The sequence below is a fragment of the Paramormyrops kingsleyae genome, chromosome 25, assembly GCF_048594095.1.
Source record: "Paramormyrops kingsleyae isolate MSU_618 chromosome 25, PKINGS_0.4, whole genome shotgun sequence".
Taxonomy (NCBI): Eukaryota; Metazoa; Chordata; class Actinopteri; order Osteoglossiformes; family Mormyridae; genus Paramormyrops; species Paramormyrops kingsleyae.
The window spans coordinates 7388469-7409404 of NC_132821.1; the positions used below are offsets into that span (position 1 = coordinate 7388469).

The following is a 20936-nucleotide window of genomic DNA, read 5'->3' on the forward strand; positions in this document are numbered from 1 at the left end:
ACCATGCAGTGTTAATTTAACACTGGCACATTTGCTGTGTACCTGCTAGTGTTGTAGTTCTCGAGACCGGTCTTGGTCTCGAGACCAATTTTTTGTGGTCTCGGTCTTGTCTTGGTCTCGACTCTATTTGGTCTCGGTCTTGTCTTGGTCTCGACTCTATTTGGTCTCGGTCTTGTCTTGGTCTCGGACATAGTGGTCTCGATGGGATGGGGAAAAAAAGAGAAAACTGCACATCCTCACAGAACAGTATCATTATTTATTACGCGCCTCAATTCAAATGCAACCAGTCAGATGCATCCATTTCAAAAATGTTACATTTTATACATTTTCTTCACGGACACTGCCAGTGCTTCACAGTCCACACACATCATACACATCGTATCATACATCGGCAAAGAAATGTCCGAAAATGTCCGCGAAGTCTATAGCATAGTTATAATCCAAATAAATTAGGTATTTTACATTGATTACAAAGCACGGTCTTGGAGGTGCAAGTCAATCTGGAGGCTCATTCTCTCCATTCTCTTCAATTCAAAGCAAAGGATCATTACATAGCTGTATTCATAGCTTACCCGAGGCCTCTGTCCCTGGTATAAGAGACTTAATATGAACATCTTTCTGGTACATCCCATCTCTTTCCCTTGACGAGGTCTGATAAAATGGTTATAGGAGAGGATTGCTGAGAATATTATTTTCCATCAGGTCTCGTAACTATGACAAATCTGGGAGATTTTAAATGAGAGACATGGACATACGGACAATATAATTGAAAAGATAACATGAATTTGATTTAACGAGTAATGACACTTTACAACAATACCTTTTTTCTCTACAGTTGATCTGGGTAATGTGATGTCGATTCTAGCCCTAGTCTGTTTTCGATCTTGGTCTTGGTCTCGACCAGTCTTGGTCTTGGTCTCGCCTTAGTGTGTCTTGGTCTTGGTCTTGGACTTGGTCTTGGTCTTGGTACCCTCAAGTCTCGGCAGTGTCTTGGTCTTGATACCCTCCGGTCTCGGCAATGTCTTGGTCTCGGTTTAGGCGGTCTTGACTACAACACTAGTACCTGCTAGCTGCCCTACTCTGCTAAGTCTTGGACTACAAGCCTGAAAATAAACCTGACATTCCAGCTCGTGGGTCCTCTCCCTGTCCAGTCATTACACTCCCTTCACAATCCTTAGTCTTGTGCTTAGACAAGAAACCAATCAATTGATTTTATATTACCACAGAGATACAGATTATTGCCCTGAATATGCTGATAACCAACATTTAAAGTTAGTCATTGCAATACAATTCATCAATATTTTGTTATCTTTTATTAGCAATTCAGCTGTCATAAATTTCAAAGGTCACATGTCTTGCTGGAGTGATGCAAACTTGTCCCTAACAACAGTGTTCATATTTGAATATAAGATACAGTAGTATGCAAAAGTTTGGGCACCCCTCGATAACATATTTTGGTCATTTTTTAATGGAAAAGATGTAAACACAGTCTCTGTAGGAAATGGAAAAAATGCACAATATTTACACCAAACATTGATGCATAGTTATTTTAGTCATAAATTGAACAAAGATAAAAAATAAAAACACTCTGAAAAGTTTGGAACCCTAAGAGTTCCAAAGTCTCAGATTCTTTTTACAAGGTTTCAGACCTTAATCAGCTCATTAGATCTGATGCATGGCAACAGCTGTCATTAGTAAATGTCAGCTCGTGCCAATTTCAAAGCTGACATTTATAATACACTGACTCTTCAAACCTTGTGCACACACTTGTGGACACTCAACAACCATGGGTTCCTCTAAGCAGCTGTGTAAGACTCTGAAAATGAAAGTTATTGATGCCCACAATGGAGGAGAAGGCTACAAGAAGATAGCAAAGCGTTGTCAGCTTGCAGTTTCCACAGTGAGAAGTGTAATTAAGAGATGGCAGTTCAGGGAAACTGTGGAGGTCAAGATGAGATCTGGAAGACCAAGACAACTCATTAAAAAATGACCAAAATATGTTATTTATCGAGGGGTGCCCAAACTTTTGCATACTACTGTATGTGTGCTTGTGCGTACACTGTGTGTGTGTATTTATGTGTGTGTACATGTGTAGGCTTGTGTGTGTCTGTATGTTTTTGTGTGCGTCTGTCTTTGTTTGACTGTGTCTGTGGACTAAGCTTCCTTCTCACACACCCAGTTATTCTCCCAAAATCAGCCTGCATCATTCCAGCTCTGTAGGGGATCCTTTCCTGCAACATTATGCGCACAGGCATCTTTATCATTATTAGGTTCTCCCTCCTTCCAGTAACTGAAAAACAAAAAAAAAAATACAATAATCAGCATCAAAGGTGAGGGAATTATATCTGCTTTACCAATTGCTGTTACTGTCCAACTAGGGGTGATGTGTGACCTAGTGATTTCACTGATGGGTCTTTCAGCACAGCCTTTAACCCCAATTACTCAAAGGACTGGCTGACCCGGCTTCTCTCTTTCTAAGTTGAAATTTTCTTCACAGTTTTAGTAGAAACACATCAATAGACTAAAGAATATCAGGTATGATGCTTAGCTAGTTTTCCCTTTGTACAAGTGTATACACACACACACACACACACACACACACACACACACACACATACATTTAGATGCCCTGATGAGACATTTGTTGCATGAACTTCATCACTGCATCTCCTTCTCTGTGTCTATAACAATGTTGCATATATAATCTCTCATACCTTGTTGTTAGTGGTGTCCCATCCACCCATTTCCAGGCTCCTTCATGATCAGTTTTCATCAGACCAATCCAGACATCCATTTGATGAATCATGTGCTTAGTGGAAAAATGAGTGAAAACATCAATATTAGGATTTTCTTAAACTGGAACAGAATCAGGTAAGGACAATTATAGTGTACAGGTCAATCCTTTCACAATTTCTCTTTCCTCTCTAATACAGTGGAACCCGAATTCTTAAATTTAATCCATTCCAGAAGGCTGAAATTCAAATCGATTTTTCCCTTTTTTACTTCATTTAGTTCCAAACCCCCAAATGATTGCCTATTTAAACCTGTATACAGTGAGGAACATAAGTATTTGAACACCCTGCGATTTTCCAAGTTCTCCCACTTAGAAATCATGGAGGGGTCTGAAATTCACATTGTAGGTACAGTCCTACTGTGAGACAGAGCATTAAAAAAAATTCAGGAAAAATTTTAAAGAATTTATTTGTATTGCACTGCTATACATAAGTATTTGAACACCTGAGAAAATCAGTGATAATATTTGGTACAGAAGCCTTTGTTTGCAATTACAGAGGTCAAACGGTTCCTGTAGTTCTTGACCAGGTTTGCACACACTGCAATAGGGATTATGGCCCACTCCTCCACACAGATCTCCTCTAGATCTGTCAGGTTTCGGGGCTGTCGATGAGCAACATGGAGTTTCAGCTTCCTCCAAAGATTTTCTATTGGATTTAGGTCTGGAGACTGGCTAGGCCACTCCAGAACCTTGACATGCTTCTTACGGAGCCACTCCTTGGTTATCTTGGCTGTGTGCTTCGGGTCATTGTCATGTTGGAAGACCCAGCCACGACCCATCTTCAATGCTTTGACTGACGGAAGGAGGTTGTTGCTCAAAATCTCACAATACATGGCCCCATTCATCCTCTCCTTAATACAGTGCAGTCATCCTGTCCCTTTCACAGAAAAGCACCCCCAAAGCATGATGTTTCCACCCCCATGCTTCACAGTAGGGATGGTGTTCTTCAGATGCAACTCCTCCTTCTTTTTCCTCCAAAAACAGCGAGTGAAGTTTAGACCAAAAAGTTCTATTTTGGTCTCATTTGACCACATGACTTTCTCCCAAGCCTCCTCTGAATCATCCAGATGGTCATTGGCAAACTTCAGACGGGCCTGGACATGTGATGACTTGAGCAAGGGAACCTTTCGTGCAATGCATGATTTGAAACCATGACAGTGTACTATTGTACCGACAGTGACCTTTGAAATTGTGATCCCAGCTCTCTTTATGTCATTGACCAGCTCCTCCCGTGTAGTTCTGGGCTGATTCCTCACCTTTCTTATCATCAGTGATACCCCACGAGGTGAGATCTTGTATGGAGCCCCAGTCCGAGGGAGACAGAGAGTCATCTTTCATTTTCTAACAATTGCTCCAACAGTTGATCTATTTTCACCAAGTCGCTTGGCAATTGCCCCGTAGCCTTTTCCAGCCTTGTGGAGGTCCACAATTTTGTCTCTGGTATCTTTTGACAGCTCTTTGGTCTTAAGAACATAAGAACTATATAAACGAGAGGAGGCCATTCGGCCCATCGAGCTCGCTTGGGGAGAACTTAACTAATAGCTCAGAGTTGTTAAAATCTTATCTAGCTCTGATTTAAAGGAACCCAAGGATTCAGCTTGCACTACGTTATCAGGAAGACTATTCCATACTCTGACTACACGCTGTGTAAAGAAGTGCTTCCTTAAATCCAGTTTGAAATGTTCTCCCGCTAATTTCCACCTATGGCCACGAGTTCTTGTATTTGAACTAATGCTGAAGTAACTATTCGGTTGAACAGCATCCAAACCTGTTAGAATCTTATAGACCTGGATCATGTCCCCCCTCAGTCTCCTTTGCTTGAGGCTGAACAGATTTAGCTCAAATAACCTTTCCTCGTATGATATTCCTCTAAGACCAGGAATCATTCTTGTGGCCCTACGCTGCACCTTTTCTAAGGCCGCTATGTCCTTTTTAAGATATGGTGACCAAACCTGTACACAATATTCTAGGTGAGGTCTCACCAAGGAATTGTATAATCTTAGCATTACCTCCCTTGACTTAAACTCCACACACCTGGAGATATACCCCAACATCCTATTGGCCTTTTTTATTGCTTCCCCGCACTGGCGAGAATGAGACATGGAAGCATCAACATACACACCAAGGTCTTTCTCATAATCAGCTACCTTTATTTCAGTAGGTCCCATAAAATACCTGTACTTTATATTTCTGCTCCCTACATGGAGTACCTTACATTTGTCTATGTTAAATTTCATCTGCCAGGTGTCAGCCCAGTCACTAATTAAATTAAGATCCCGCTGTAGCTGCTGAGCCGCTAGTTCAGTATCTGCTACACCACCCACCTTGGTGTCATCTGCAAATTTCACCAGTTTACTGTATATATTGGTGTCTATATCATTTATGTAAATTAGGAACAAAAGTGGTCCTAAAATTGAACCCTGCGGTACCCCACTATGAACGCAGGCCCACTGTGACATCGAGCCTCTTATAACTACTCGCTGCTTCCTATCCGTTAACCAGTTATCAATCCAAGTCGCTACAGTTCCTAAAATACCTGTCGCTTTGAGTTTAAGTGAGAGCCTCTTGTGGGGAACAACATCAAAAGCCTTTTGGAAATCTAAATAGATGACATCATAGGCCTTCTTATCATCAACTTCCTGAGTAGCTTCCTCAAAAAACTCCAATAGATTTGTTAAACAGGATCTACCTCTCCTAAATCCATGCTGGCTATCCCTCAAAATGTTATTTGAGTCCAGGTAATCTACCATTTTCTCTTTGATTATAGCCTCCATAACTTTACCAGTTATACAAGTTAGACTGATTGGCCTATAGTTTGACAAATTACTTCTATCCCCTTTTTTGAAAATGGGCGTTATGTTGGCATGCTTCCAATCAGAAGGTACCACACCTTCAGATAAGGATTTTTGAAACAGTAATGTTAAGGGTCGGCAAATAATATCCCTCATCTCTTTTAACACTATAGGTAAGATGCCATCAGGGCCCTGTGATTTATTTATTTTGAGCTTAGCTAGGCTTTGCAAAACATCAGCTTCAGTTATATATATATTAGTTATAGACGATGTTGGATTAGTAATAAGAACTGGTAAGTTACTAGTGTCCTCGACAGTGAATACCCGTGCAAAACTATCATTGAACTCATTTACTATGTCAATGTCGTTTTCAATTATAAGACCCTTACTATCCTGCAGATTAGTAATTTCAGCTTTTAGAGCTCTAAATATGGTCGAGAATATGGTCTTGCTCATGGTAGTAGTTGGAGTCTGACTGACTGTGGGGTGGACAGGTGCTACTAATTTAGATTAATAAGTGGAGTAGAGGTGGACTATTTAAAGGAAGAGTAACAGGTCTTTGAGAGCCAGAATTCTTGCTGAGTGCCAGGTGTTCAAATACTTATGTGCAGCAGTGCAATACAAATATATTTTTTTTAAATCATACAATGTGATTTCCTGAATTTTTTTTTAAATGCTGTCTCTCACAGTGGGAATGCACCTACAATGTGAATTTCAGATCCCTCCATGATTTCTAAGTGGGAGAACTTGCAAAATTGCAGGGTGTTCAAATACTTATGTTCCTCACTGTAAATACCCCCTAATGCACAAAAACCATAAATAAAAACATTAAATCCCACAAATCCATTAAATAAATTAAAACAATTCTTTTGCCATTCCATACTTTGTAGCGAGATCAGACACACGATCATACTTTGCAATTATTTAGTTTTTAACCCCTATAGTGGCTCTTTACAATTTTGGTTTTCTGCCATCACTATCCTTCCTAGGGCGCATGGTTACTTGTTTAAAAACAAAATAAGAGCAACAAAAGCAAAAAAACACAAGAATATTCACAGCACAATTTGGCAGAGAATTTCACTATATGAGCGTTAGCGGTAGATTGACTCATACGCATGCATTCTCTCCTTCGATTATGCATAAAAAGATGTGTTCTTTGTCATGCGGGTTTTAGTGCGATAAGATTGATTGGTTGAGAACTGAAAATATGCAACAGTTTGGCAACTGAGACATTTTTTTACCAAACAATATGGTCGAGAACTGAATTGTACGAGATGACACATTTGAGAAACGAAGTTCCACTGTATTATCAATTTCTGAAGGAGAAAAACATGAGATAATGTTTTCCCAGCAGGCATCCGACATTGTCACAACGTTGAATAACAGTTGAAATCCTGTCTTTATGTTGACAATGTTGTTTCAACGTAAATATGATGCTGAGATTTCAATGACTGCTGTGAGCAAGCAGGATCAGCATTGCCGCTATGCTGATCTCGCGTCGAAATATAACAATATAATATAATATATTTTTAAAAGTTGAAAAAATCATTCTGGTAGCACTCTGCAAACATTTATTAATATTTGATAGGTATATATTTTTTTTAATGCTGTAATCTCTCGGTTTGGACTGAGCGCCGAACCGCCTTCACGCATGTGCACTTCCTGCATTCTCCAACGTTCTCCCGCTCGAGCGCTCCTCTGTTTTTGCAAACACTTGGAAGCCGTCGAAGAGGTGGATCCTAGGCGCAGGCAATCCAAAAAGTAAGCATTCATGAAGTTGACCAACGTCTAATGTAAAAGTTAACGTTCATTCATTTATTTATTTGTGAGGCCGATCGTTCACGTTCTTTTACGCAGCAAATGTGCCAATGTTAAATTAACACTGCATGGTGTCTATATGTGTCCACACCATTCAGTGTTACCTTTAACACTTTACAATGTTGATGTTTATTAACTCTTATAGTGTTCAATTTACAACTTAGAGTGTAGTCAAAGAGTCTCCACTAGAGCCCTGCGCAGGACTATTTTTTAATCCCGCTCCCGCCCACTCCCGCTGAATTTCTGACCATTACCGCCCACTCCCGCTGAATTTCTGACGATTCCCGCCCAATCCCGCCCGCTGTCTCTGTCACTCCCGCCCGCTCCCGGAAAATACATTTATGAAGTAAAAAAATTATGAAAATATATTTATAAAGTAAAAAAAAAACTGGCTCTTTCACAGAGGATGTGAAACACTTAAGATCAAAAATTAAATGCGCTCTCCGCCCATTAACTGATATATCGCACGACGCAGTAAGTGTATATGCGTTGCATGTTTTATTTAATTAGAACAAGAACTGAATAAATAAAAACAAATTCCTAGAAAATCTCTCAGCTTTGAATCGCAAATACAAATCTAACATAATCTAAACCAGATGTGCAAATATATGCGAAGTTATTTAAAATAAACAAATATATAAATAATGTGCAAACATCGCATTTATTATTATGAACAAGAGAAGTTCAAAAAAAGAAGAAAACCCTGAGACAAATTTCAAAGAAATTAAAACTTGCTGAACATCACAATTTAATACATTTTCTTATCTTACTTAAAATTGCTGTGCAGAAAGAGTATATTGCTGAGAGACTCGGGTCTCAGGCTAGTGCGTCTTTCTTCTAAAATGCGCCCACAGACACTGAATGCCCTCTCTGATGGTGCACTGGAAGCAGGTACACTCAGAATGAACCGCGCAAGCTTTGACAGCGCAGGAAAGCGTTCTTTGTTAAATTTCCACCATTGAAGCAGCTTGTCTGACTCTGGATTGTCCGAGAGTTGAGCGCTGAGGTATTCAGCTATTTCTTGATCAACAGCTTTTGCCCCTGGAATGAAGGAGTAGTCTTCCCACTCTGAGAACCGATCCGTTTTTTTGGCTGGTGGCGATGCATCCTCTGCTGTGGTATCTCTCATGTCAAAGCGCATGTTCTGGATGATTTCTTTTGCACCTTTGGATAAAATTGGGGATTTTGTAATTAATAAATAATTTGAAATTATTTTATATCTTTGTTTGATTGTATTAATTTTTACTTTAATGATTATATTATTTAATTATATAATTGTATTATTTATTTGCAGTTTATTTTTATTTTACCCATAGTTTTTGCCATTGTTTTCATTTCTGCTTTAACTTATATTAGTTTTCCCAATCAAAGCCTTTATTATACACACCTTTAACCACATCATCTCTTGCATCTGGGCCTAGCATCCGTAGCAGGCGCATTTTTGGTGTAAGGAAGGTTGCAATCCTGTACATCATATGGAGAGGTGTTGCTGTTTCACTCGTCCCCATCAGTTCATCCAGACATGAGACACACACACTGGCACCTTCCGAGAGTAAGGGTTCGAGGGTTGCTGCTTGGTAGTGTTCAATTAGTTTGATGGACCATGGCAGTGCAAAGGATGCGCTGGGAGTGGAATTGTCAGACTCAAGGTCATTAGTGGCATCCTTGAATAATTTCAGGAATGCAGTCACTGTTTTCAAAATGTCTGTGTTGATCTGTGCAATTCGTTCATATTGGTTATTGCCCATCAGTAAAGTGGAGATTTCCTCATACTCTTCCAGTATGGAATTTAGCATATCATAATTCGAATTCCATCGGGTCTCAGTGGATTGCTTGAGAGTTTTTTTCAAGCTGTTCTGCAGACCAGAATGTTTGAAGTATTTGACCAATTTTTTTGCATTAGTCAGTAGCTCAGACAGCTCCGGGGTCTTTGCTAACACAGTGGGAGCAAATGCACTTGACAGCACGACGTTAAGGATGTGAGCATTGCAATTTAGCCTGGTGTATCCACGCAGGGCCACGACAATGTTTGCTCCACGGTCAGTGACAAACACAACGCGGCCGACTAGCAGCGACTAGTCTATTCCAAATGTACGGAGTTTTTGGAACATCAGGCTCCGTATATTTTCACCCGACTTTGGCGCACCATCTTCGAAAGGAGCCACAAACAGCACCCTCGAGACCAGCCTGAAGTCATCATTCGTGTAGTGGATAGTGCTGGATATGAATGATGTTTTATGGTAATCTTCCGTCCATATATCAGCTGTAATAGCACATCCATATTTTTCAATAATAGGTTTTATCTCCGTCGACACGAATGCCTGAACCTCCTGTGCTTTTCTCTCAACATTCCTCGAAACAGTTGTTGGGTGAGGCAATACGTCTTTAACATTAAACTTGCCATATTTAGCGGCGATGTTAACAACATGCTGAAGTACGTCAGCAAAGCCGTTCCCGGCAACAAAATCATAAGGACGAATGTCTGTACAGCACAGTTCTACACATTTATTTGTAGTCTCTTGTTTGACATGTGCAGGCAGAATTGTTGTTTTTTCTACGAATTTCAGCTTCGTCTGACCTGGGAGTACAGCAACGGGGCAGGTGTGTCGCCTCAATCCTGAAGTGCCAGATTTGTGCCCGTTGTACACTATCGCTTTGCCGCACTTCACACAACACACAAAGTTCAGCTCTTTACCCTCTTTGTTTGTTACAATTTTAAAGTTTTTCCATATCTCCGATTTCCCCAATTTTAGTTTTGTTTTATATTCTCCCTTTGCAATTTTATTAACAACATCAGCTGCATCCTCCATCCTGCTAAGCTAACAATTTTGGGACCCGCTGTCTATTTTTATCCCGCCCGCTATCTCTGTTGCTCCCGCCCACGACAATCTAAAACCCGCCCAATCCCGTGAGATTTGCGTTGGGTCCCGTGGGACCCGCGGGATCCCGCTCCCAATGCAGGGCTCTAGTCTCCACCTCCACATATCTGCCCCATTTTAATATGCGCACAAGACGTCATGAGGATCAGAAGGGCCATCCCAGATTTACCCACCATCATAGCAGCTTTTTCTTGCTTGATGTTAAAGCTTTGTTGGCTTGGTTTTGACTGATCTTGGAGATTTAAGAGCTGTGGTTTTATAGCATATTGCTTTTGAGTCAGAAAAAAAAAAAAACTCTTGGAGGTGTACAGGGCATGTCTCCAGAGTGGTATGCATTTTAATGGTGTGGGGGTATGTTTGACTGCTGGTCCTGCTCTTGGATGATTAACATAAGTGGAAAGGGTTAGGATAGTTATGATACCCTTTTTTTTGTGCAGCTCCTGGTACCACCCACTTCCCTGTAGACCAATGGTGCTGGTTGTATATTTGCATAGCATGACACAGTACTGTTTTTGATTTACAGTTTTTCTCCATTGGTGTGGCTCATTTCTTGAAACAGAAATTACATTCTTAAAACTATAAGATCATTTGGCCAAACAGTCTTACAGTTCTGCGCAACATTATAGCTCACTAGCAAAAGTTCATATCTTTCCCAAAACTGTTCACACATGCTTCAAAATAGATTCCTTTCCCATATAAAGAGTCAGTACCATCAAAATGTCAAAGATCTTTCTCAATTGCTTTGGCTCATTTGCATTCACTTAGTGCTTTTTGCCAAAATAACCTGGATGGTTCAGCACAACACCATGGATCACCTGCAAAAGCTCATATCTCTCCCAAAATAGTTTACCCATGTGTCAAAACTAAATTCCTTTCCCATATAAATAGTCAGTGCCCCCAAAATGCATCGTCCCTTTGGCATTGTGCAAGCACTGCAAGTCAAAATGCCTAGATGTTTTGTCACCATGGCAGAGGTCTAGCTAACAGAATACAATTATGTATAAAACTGAAAAAAAAAGTATTTTACAGTAAGAGCAGCCTCCAACGTTTGACATCACACACACTGCACTCCTACTGCCAAGGAAATTGTAACCATTTTTATTGACACACATAAAGTAACTTCCATACATTAGAGTACATAAAAATGTATACAGTATTCTGTACATGTATGAAATATAAACACAAACAAAAAACAAGAAAAATTATATCTAGTTTACAGTAGGGCTTACAGTAAATAAACCACAGTAACACTTTCACTGGTTGTTGTCGTCACCCTCCCTCTCCTGGCCACCATCCTCATCCTCCTGGCCACCATCCTCATCCTCCTGGCCATCCATGCGCTGCTCTCTGTTTGGCCATAGATTTTCATCCACATCGCAGCGGATATTTTCCCTTGCGATGCAGCGAGGGAAGAAACGGCGCAAATGTCTCAACCATCCCCTACACTGATCCCCTGTGATGTCCTCGCACGCAGCATCCATTGCATGGAGCAGGGATCTCTGGTCTTGAGCCTGATGTTCATACACTTTCCACCTCCAAGAGGAAAAAAAATCCTCAATGGGATTGAGGAAAGGAGAGTATGGTGGTAGTAGCTCCATGAGCATCCTTGGATGGGTGGTGAACCAGGCCCTGATGAGCGGCCCACGGTGGAAATTTACATTGTCCCACACGATCACATAGTGTGGTAGGTGAGGCCCTTCGAGACCTCTCTCATTTTCTGGGACCAGATGTGTATAAAGACGGTCCAAGAAAATTAGGAGCTTTTGAGTGTTATATGGGCCTAAACTGGGGATGTGTGCGGCCACACCATTCTCAGATATGGCAGCACACATTGTTAAATTGCCCCCTCGCTGGCCTGGGACATCCACCGTGGCCCACTGACCAATGATGTTACGGCCACTTCTGCGGCCCTTGGCCAGGTTGAAACCAGCCTCATCAACAAACACGAGGATGTGAGGTGTTTCATTCCCTTCCAATGCCATTATTCTCTACAATAGAGTAAAAAAATCAAATCAGTCATATAGAGGAGTCATACACAACAGAAATAGAAAATTAAATAGGATTGTTCTATATTCTCCTCCACAAGTTCAATATACTGTAGCCTGCTACTGGCCACTACTCCAGTGGTTCCAAACCTGGGGTACAGGCCTATGCAGAGGTGCTGCAGGGAGTGTTTGACACCAAGAGGAGGGAGTAACACTAAGGACAGTTTTCTGTTGCAGTTTTTAGGCAAAATGCTGTAGTCAGATAAAGCTGGATTTTAAAGGTAAAGAGGATACTGAAAACCAAAAAAACTGGGAACCACTGCTTACTGTAATGTTACAATAATAGACAACCAATAACTGACTTACATGCACATACTGGTACCGCAGCTCTTTCACTCTGTCACAGTTCCTCTCAAATGGTACCCTGTAAATCTGCTTCATGGTCATCTGATGCTTCTTCAATACCCGGTCTATTGTGGAGATGCTGATAGAGTTGACTAGGGATGTAACGGTATTGTAAATACCGTCGTACCGCAATAGCAAATTTTTTCAATACTACCGTGGTCGCATGACTCGATAAAACGATAGGTCTTCTGAGAAAAGTTTGCTCAGGCGAATGGAGCGAACGGGAGGTAGCGGGAACTACAATTCCCATCAGCCCAGGCGTGGTCATCATCCTTTGCGGTCTGTTGTCGCTACAGATCCAGTAATGCGGAAATGGCGGGTGCTGCTAGTCGCGGCGAAGGAAAAGAGATGGAAATACTAAATTGAAACTTTATTTTTTTACATGGTTTAATCATTTTTTGTTATTAAAATTGAAAAATTTAAGTTCCTGTTTCAAAGTTTACAGATAGATGGCTAATTTGTATGCCATTGATATGTTCAGTGTTCATGTAAACTGTTTAATAAACACTTCTGGCACTTTTTTCGAGTCTCTTCATTAGTTTTGTTTTTCCTGTAAATGATTCAATAAATACCGTACCGTGCCATTCATACCGAGGTATTACCGTACCGTGAAGTTTTGATACCGTTACATCCCTAGAGTTGACATTTTGGAATATGGCATTGTCTTGAAGGATTGCATCACGGATCTGTCTCAATGTGATGGCATTATTTGCAATCACCATGTTACAGATCTCTTGTTCTTGTTGTTCATTGAGAAGTTTTCCTCTGCCACCCATGTGAGGTTGTCGTCCAATCCTAGACGTAGAAGTCAAAGGACAACACTCTATGACAATTCGTAATGTATGCCTTATTTGTTACAGAATGAGTTACTATACTGTAACATCATATTGCAACATCACATTGAGGTAATATATTACAGTACTGTAGGCCTACACACACACACGGAATGAAGAGTTTATACATGTCTTGCTTTACAGTATGCACTGTATACTGTAATGACTCCTATACAATAATTCCATCATTGACTGAGTACATACCTGTTTTCCCTGCGAAAGGTTTGGATGATGGAGGAGACTGTAGAGTGAGGCACATTAGGCTGCACTCGGCAACCTGCCTCTGCCATTGTGAGGCGATGGTTAACAACATGGTCTATAATTGTGGCCCGAATTTCATCCGGGACAGCATGGTGTCTTCGTGCTCCTCGGCCTCTTCCCCCTATTCCACCACCACGCATCCTCACTCCTCCTCCTCCTCCACCTCTTCTTCTTCTTCCTCTTCCTCGAGCAGGAAGTTGCCCTTGTTGATTTACTTGCCGAGGTACCTCCATGTTCAAATGGTACTGGCCCTGGCCAGGCTCTATATATACACGTTTGGCAGCATTCACAACAATAGACAGCACCTGTCAGGTAACTAAACAAACTGTTTGGTTGGTCATCTGAGATGTGGGAAACTCCTCCTTCGTTAGTCAAGTTCTAATTTCACCTGACTGTCAATTACTGTCATGAATTTATCAAATTTTCCAAGAAATTCATATATGATGTTCATGGTATTATGTTCTTGACTAATTTTGACATTTGAACAGACTATTGTGCATATGATGACTTACACGATGAAATCATGCTGACATGTTTTGGAGAGAACAACCATTAGACTGAAAATCAGCTAATCAGTTTAGATCAGCAAGATCTATTTATTTGGAAAATGTGCTAAATGTGGGCTCATTGTGCTAACTGCAGGCTACTTGTACTTAACCATTTGCAAAGACACTTGAGACATGTACTAAGGCATTTGCAATTTGATGAAATCAATGAGAAATGCCATTCTGTTGTGAACAATTGCAAGGTGGTTCGGAGATTTGTCCATGTTATTTTGAGAATGTCATTTCTGTTTCAAGAAATGAGCCAAACCAATGGAGAAAAACTGTAGTATTGTGAATACATACCAAAAAAGTTTTGTAGAAACCTTTAAAATACACTTGACAGCTAATGATATCTTGATGAACACTTTTGACTGCAATGACTTACACAATGACAAAATGATAAGTTTGTCTGGAGTGTATGACTACTGTATGTAAAAGAGGGCTAGCACAATGCATTTTGATCATAATGACATAAGCAACCGCTGATGTATGATATAGCTGAGAATTGCACATAAGCATCTGCCTGAGTGTACTAAAGCAATTGCAAAATGACGAAAACAACCAGAAATTGCTGTTATGATCTGCACAACTGACTAGAGGTTGTGGGAATTGAACGAGCAGTTTTGAGAACTTCAATTCTGTTGTGACAAATGCATCAAAGCAACTGAGAAAAACTGTAATAATAACGCATGTAGATAAATGTAGTGGTTTTTGCCAGTCGGGGTGGGATTCAGTATCTATCCTATGGAATATTATATAGCACAATACAACGAAGAATATAATCATTATGGTATTATTAAAAAGCATGCCAAATACCCATGATGTAATCATTACAATGTAATCATTATAATGTAATCAACACAATGCAATCGAGTATGTATTTGCACCTCGTGTTAGCCTAAGAATTTCTGTTAGTTACTTTATGTTAGCCCTGAAGATATGAATATCCACCTTTATTAGTGTTATACCTTATCACTGTGTTGAAGGACAAATATAATATCAACCCTCTAATTAGACAATGTGCAACAGGCTGAAGCTGCCAATGTTTGCTACTGAAGGAAGGGATTCATCTGAGTTCGCCAGAAGTTCACAGCTGAGCATTTTTAAAAAACCAAGTGGAGATGGTCACGCCACCATTATGTTCGGCGGAGGGACCAAGCAGTAAAAGAAATGACTGACAAACTTATGAACTAGGGGCGTGGATTAAGGGAAAAAACAATGATTGTGAATGGTTGAAGGAATGATGATGCTCAAGTGACGAGATATTGTTTAATGATAAGAACTTGTATAAAAATTGGTGTAAAACAGTATTGGACAGACTTGTAAGTGGCTGGCCTTGGTTGTAACTTCATTGTTGCAATAAAGACTGAATTTGGATCCACACTAGCGACTTCTGACTTCTGATTTGGCGGAGAAGGAAAAACAACAACAATTTATGCATCAATATCTCTGGATCAGGCATGTATGTGTGTGTGTGGGGGGGTGCACCAGCTCCTTCTGACTGACGGGGGCGTAACCAGACCTCTTACAGTGGGGTGGGGGGAGTAATTGTTTAATAAAATAAATAAATTTCATTATTTAATCAAGTAAATTAAAAATAATTTTATTTACTTTAATCGATATAATTATATTTTCCAATGTTTTTATTTTCTCCAGTTAAATGGTTATTATATACACTGATTGAGTGTCATTGTGTCTTTATGTTCAGCTGCAGCAGTAAAGTGAATTTAATTTAATCCACCAGACTGTGGTTTCATTATGTTTCTCAGTTATGCTTTGAGTGACACTGAAGCAGGACATTACAGTTTTTTCCAATCATTTTCACACTTAAGAACATAAGAACATAAGAACTATACAAACGAGAGGAGGCCATTCGGCCCATCGAGCTCGCTTGGGGAGAACTTAACTAATAGCTCAGAGTTGTTAAAATCTTATCTAGCTCTGATTTAAAGGAACCCAAGGATTCAGCTTGCACTACGTTATCAGGAAGACTATTCCATACTCTGACTACACGCTGTGTAAAGAAGTGCTTCCTTAAATCCAGTTTGAAATGTTCTCCCGCTAATTTCCACCTATGGCCACGAGTTCTTGTATTTGAACTAATGCTGAAGTAACTATTCGGTTGAACAGCATCCAAACCTGTTAGAATCTTATAGACCTGGATCATGTCCCCCCTCAGTCTCCTTTGCTTGAGGCTGAACAGATTTAGCTCAAATAACCTTTCCTCGTATGACATTCCTCTAAGACCAGGAATCATTCTTGTGGCCCTACGCTGCACCTTTTCTAAGGCCGCTATGTCCTTTTTAAGATATGGTGACCAAACCTGTACACAATTTTCTAGGTGAGGTCTCACCAAGGAATTGTATAATCTTAGCATTACCTCCCTTGACTTAAACTCCACACACCTGGAGATATACCCCAACATCCTATTGGCCCTTTTTATTGCTTCCCCGCACTGGCGAGAATGAAACATGGAAGCATCAACATACACACCAAGGTCTTTCTCATAATCAGCTACCTTTATTTCAGTAGGTCCCATAAAATACCTGGACTTTATATTTCTTGTCTCAATACCATGTCCACTTTTTCACAACACTTCACACAGTGGGCTGTACCAATACACACCTGAGCACATCACTTAACCTTTGGTGCAAAATGCCCTACAACCACCAAAACGTTTCACAATTCACCCAAAAGTGACTCATGCTGCCATAACAATAACAAATGCTGTCACCCAACAACACTGCTGGGGCACTCAATGTTCAATGGGCTAAAAAACAGTAACAACTTTCAGCATTGCAAATTACATATATAAAGTGTGGCTGTATCCTCTAGTTTGGCACAAATTACTGTCATGTTGCATTGTAAAAATAAAATAAACAAGAACTACTTTTGCATGTGAAAATTGTAATACCAACCAATTCTGAAATGCTGCAATATATTTCATTAGAAATCATGTAAGTGTTGCTGTTTCTTTTTTGCAGTATGTAAATATTTCATTCCTAGTAGAAAATGCCAATCCAAAGATGGCCCCTTTTGTACATATGGCAAATTGGCACTAACCAAACAAATTCCTAGATAGGTTCTTAGCTGAAATTTCAGGCTGGTGTGTGTTTTCATTCAGCTTTCCAGCTTCAACCATTGTAAAATGCTTGGGGTGATCTAGGGCAGGGGTCTCCAACTCCAGTCCTGGAGAGCTACTGTCCAGTAGGTTTTTCTATCCTACCTGGCTTCTGATGAGTCACACCTATACTCAAGTAAATACCAGGAACAGGTGTGGCTCATCAGAAGCCAGGTAGGATAGAAAACCTACTGGACAGTAGCTCTCCAGGAACTGGACTTGGAGATCTCTGATCTAGGGGGATGGTGGTGGTCTAGTAGTTAGGGATCTGGCTGGGCTCCCATTAGGAACCCCAGAAGATTGTGAGTTCATTCCCAGGAGCTGCCATCATTGTGCCCCTGAGCAAGGCACTTGACCCCAATTTGCTCCAGGGGGACTGTCTCTGTAGATATAGTACTTCACTGTAAGTCGCTTTGGATAAAAGTGCCTGCTAAATAAATACATGTAAATGTTGTACTGTAATATATGTGTTGCCATACCCACTGTTTTTGCACAGATTACATTGTGTTGCCTTGCAAAAAGGAAAGGGGGGGGGACACTCCATGGCCTCATTTGTATAGATCAGGGGTGTCAAACATACGGCCCGCGGGCCGAATACGGCCCACTATGGTGTCCAATACGGCCCCCGGGATGATTTGAACAATAGTATTAAATATCAAATCTTTTTTATTATCATTATTATTAGTAGTAGTAGTATTAAAAAGGAATAAGAGTGTTAATGAACAGTTTCTGAGGACTTATTAAATGCAGTTTTACAGAATATAGTGCAATTGTTGTAATTTGATGCACTATGATTAAAAAAAAATAATAATAAATTCGGCCCGCACATGGTCACATTTTCTTCTCATCCGGCCCTCACCCTAAAATGAGTTTGACACCCCTGGTATAGATGGTGTAGATGGTAACGAAGCAGCAAACAAAAACAAAATTAGGAAATTTCTGCTAAAAGCACAATTATTTGTGTTAGTGCAAGTGCATAGTGTCCTTTGTCTGTCAAAATGCAGCATATTTCAATTGACAGTGCTCTAAATTTCATTAGGTTTTGACCTGAAAGTTAACTGTTTTGAACAGATTATCTAAACGTCTGAAAAATCGGCTGTAGTTGTACAAAGTTTTGCTGGTGGCGAATACTGACTGAGAGAAGTATTCATGAAATTTGGGGGAAGTGGTGATTGAATGCATATTGTGTCAAAGCAATGCAAACGTATACATAGTTTAGCTCACATGGTCCAATGGTATGGTGCATGTGTTAAGTGTTTTGAAAAAGTGGACATGGTATTGAGACACGCGTTAAAATGATTGGAAAAAACTGTAATAGGACAGAACAGAAAGCCTTTATTGTCATTGTACAGGGAGGAAAGACAGTAAATAGGCATAAATATATAAAATGTACATATACAGGGGAGGGGGAAAGCCCCCCCCCCCACTCATCAAGATTACATTTAATTACATTTTAGTCAGACAGAAAAACAATAAAACTATATTTTTCTTGTGTATTCAGCTCACTGAACACAGGCATTTATTTTAGTTAAACATACATTTCAGAGTAAAAAGGATTATAAAGGTTAAAAAGCAGAGATTTTACCTTTTTGCCAGGAGAACCAGCAACATGTCACAGTGACACTGAGGAGTTTCTATTATAAACCCCAAACCCTGGATAGAGGGGCTCAGTGAATGAGGAGGTGAATCTGTACAGGGGGGTCAGTCCATCAGAGGAGACTCTGTAGAAGGACAGAGCACCAGCCCCCCAGTCCAGATACACTCCTACTATGTGGGGACCTGAGGGCTCTATGGGTATGACAATCTGTTTATTATTGTGCCGGACAGAGTAACTGTCAGAAAAGTAGTACAGACTCCATGACTTGTCATTGAATCCAAGCCGACAGTCATCACTGAGTCCTTTCCTCCCGATTCCTTTATAAGTCACTCCTATCATGGCTCCATATCCTCTCCACTTAGCCTCCCAGTAACAGCGGCCAGTCAGACTCTCTCTGCACAGAACTTGGCTGCAGCGGTCAAATCTCTCTGGATGATCAGGATATGGCTGCTCCTCTTCCTCCCATGTCACCTTCCTGTTCCCCCTTGACAGAGACAGTTCTCTGTGTGCTGTGTTGGGGTCCAGCGTCAGCCTGCAGGAGTCTGTAGGCAGAAGTAAGAATTATTAATACCATCAGGCAGCCTGTACTTTATGTTTCTGTACAATATAAAAACAGCGCAGCTTCCTCGAACGAAATGGGAACTGAAGTTTATGAAATAGCTCAGGAAATGTCGGACGGCGCGCAACGCCGGCGGGAAGAGCTGCCAAAATGCAGCGCGAGCTAAACTAACAGCTTAATTATGAGTAAATAAAATTACAAAGCAGTGACGTTCAACAGACACATTCACCACAAGCATATTTACCACAAAACGGCACCAGATATTAATACTAAAAGTCAGTGTCTTTCCTTCTAACCGCTAAAGTTGGCGCATGCGGCTTGAAAATGGCCATCAATAACAGAATATTTAAGTAATATTATTAAATATTTAAAGTGATATTTAATAATAGTTTGGACCTGGATTCTGATACAAACGCCCCCGAAGACAATTCTGAGTCTGCACATGTCTTCATATTGTTTGATTACAGTATTTTACTTAAAATGGTGTTGACTAAATAAATGTGACCATTAACTTTTAAATAACATCTGCATATCACGTTGTGTTGACTTAACTGGCCTAATCCATTTCAGGGAAGTTGATATCATACAGTGTCATTTGGCTAGTACTACTACAATGGGACATGATGCAATTTCAAGTTTATAATTGTGTATCTTCAATTTGATGTTACAATTTCATCTACAAATTAAGTATAATTGAAATCAGTTACATATTTCCCATTCTTTAGACAGTTGTTGGTGATGTTAGCTGTTTTGTCAGATGACTTTGGGACCAGTCAGTACCCGTCATCTCAGTCCTCAACAGCACACAAAAGTTAAGGGAGTCTTTTTATTTTCCGGTCTCGGTCTCGGTCTTGTCTCGACTTTGTCTTGGTCTTGACTCGGTCTGTCTTGGTCTTAGTCTTGGTCTTGTCTTGGTCTCGATACCCTCTGGTCTTGGTAGTATCTTGGTCTTGGTTTAGGTGGTCTTAACTACAAGTCTACTGTGAAGCCCTTCTAGATGCGGTGCCTGCCACGAGGCGTGAACCCCGCATCTTGCGCAGGCTCGTGGTCGCTCTAATCTGTTAACATGGGCGCCGAAATGAAATTCGATATTTTCCGGCACACATCCAGTGTGTCCCGGGTGCAAATTTCTTTTAGCACCATGGTTCGGGAAATCTTATTAATATTCATAAGCGAAGCCCTACATGATTGGCTGGCTCATTAATATTTATGAGAGGGGCATTACCTGATTGGCCAGTGAACATCGACATGCGCTACCTGTTTTTTCTGCCTAAGGCAGGGGTGTCCAAATCCAGTCCTGGGGAGCCGGAGCCCAGTGTAGCTTAGTTCTTTCCCTGTTCCACCATA

General features: G+C 40.5%; 1 protein-coding gene across 6 annotated transcripts in view; it reads right to left on the bottom strand.

The window, feature by feature from the left end:
- Nucleotides 1–18748: 18748 nt before the first annotated feature.
- The window catches only part of LOC111843639 (uncharacterized), a 40198-nt gene continuing 38010 nt past the window's right edge, over nucleotides 18749–20936 (bottom strand). For all 6 annotated transcript variants that reach the window (XM_072707723.1, XM_072707719.1, XM_072707722.1 and 3 more), the window contains one exon: nucleotides 18749–19572. In XM_072707723.1, the coding sequence (XP_072563824.1) occupies nucleotides 19046–19572 (527 nt within the window). In that variant the 3' untranslated portion in view covers nucleotides 18749–19045. The remainder of the gene's footprint in view (nucleotides 19573–20936) is intronic.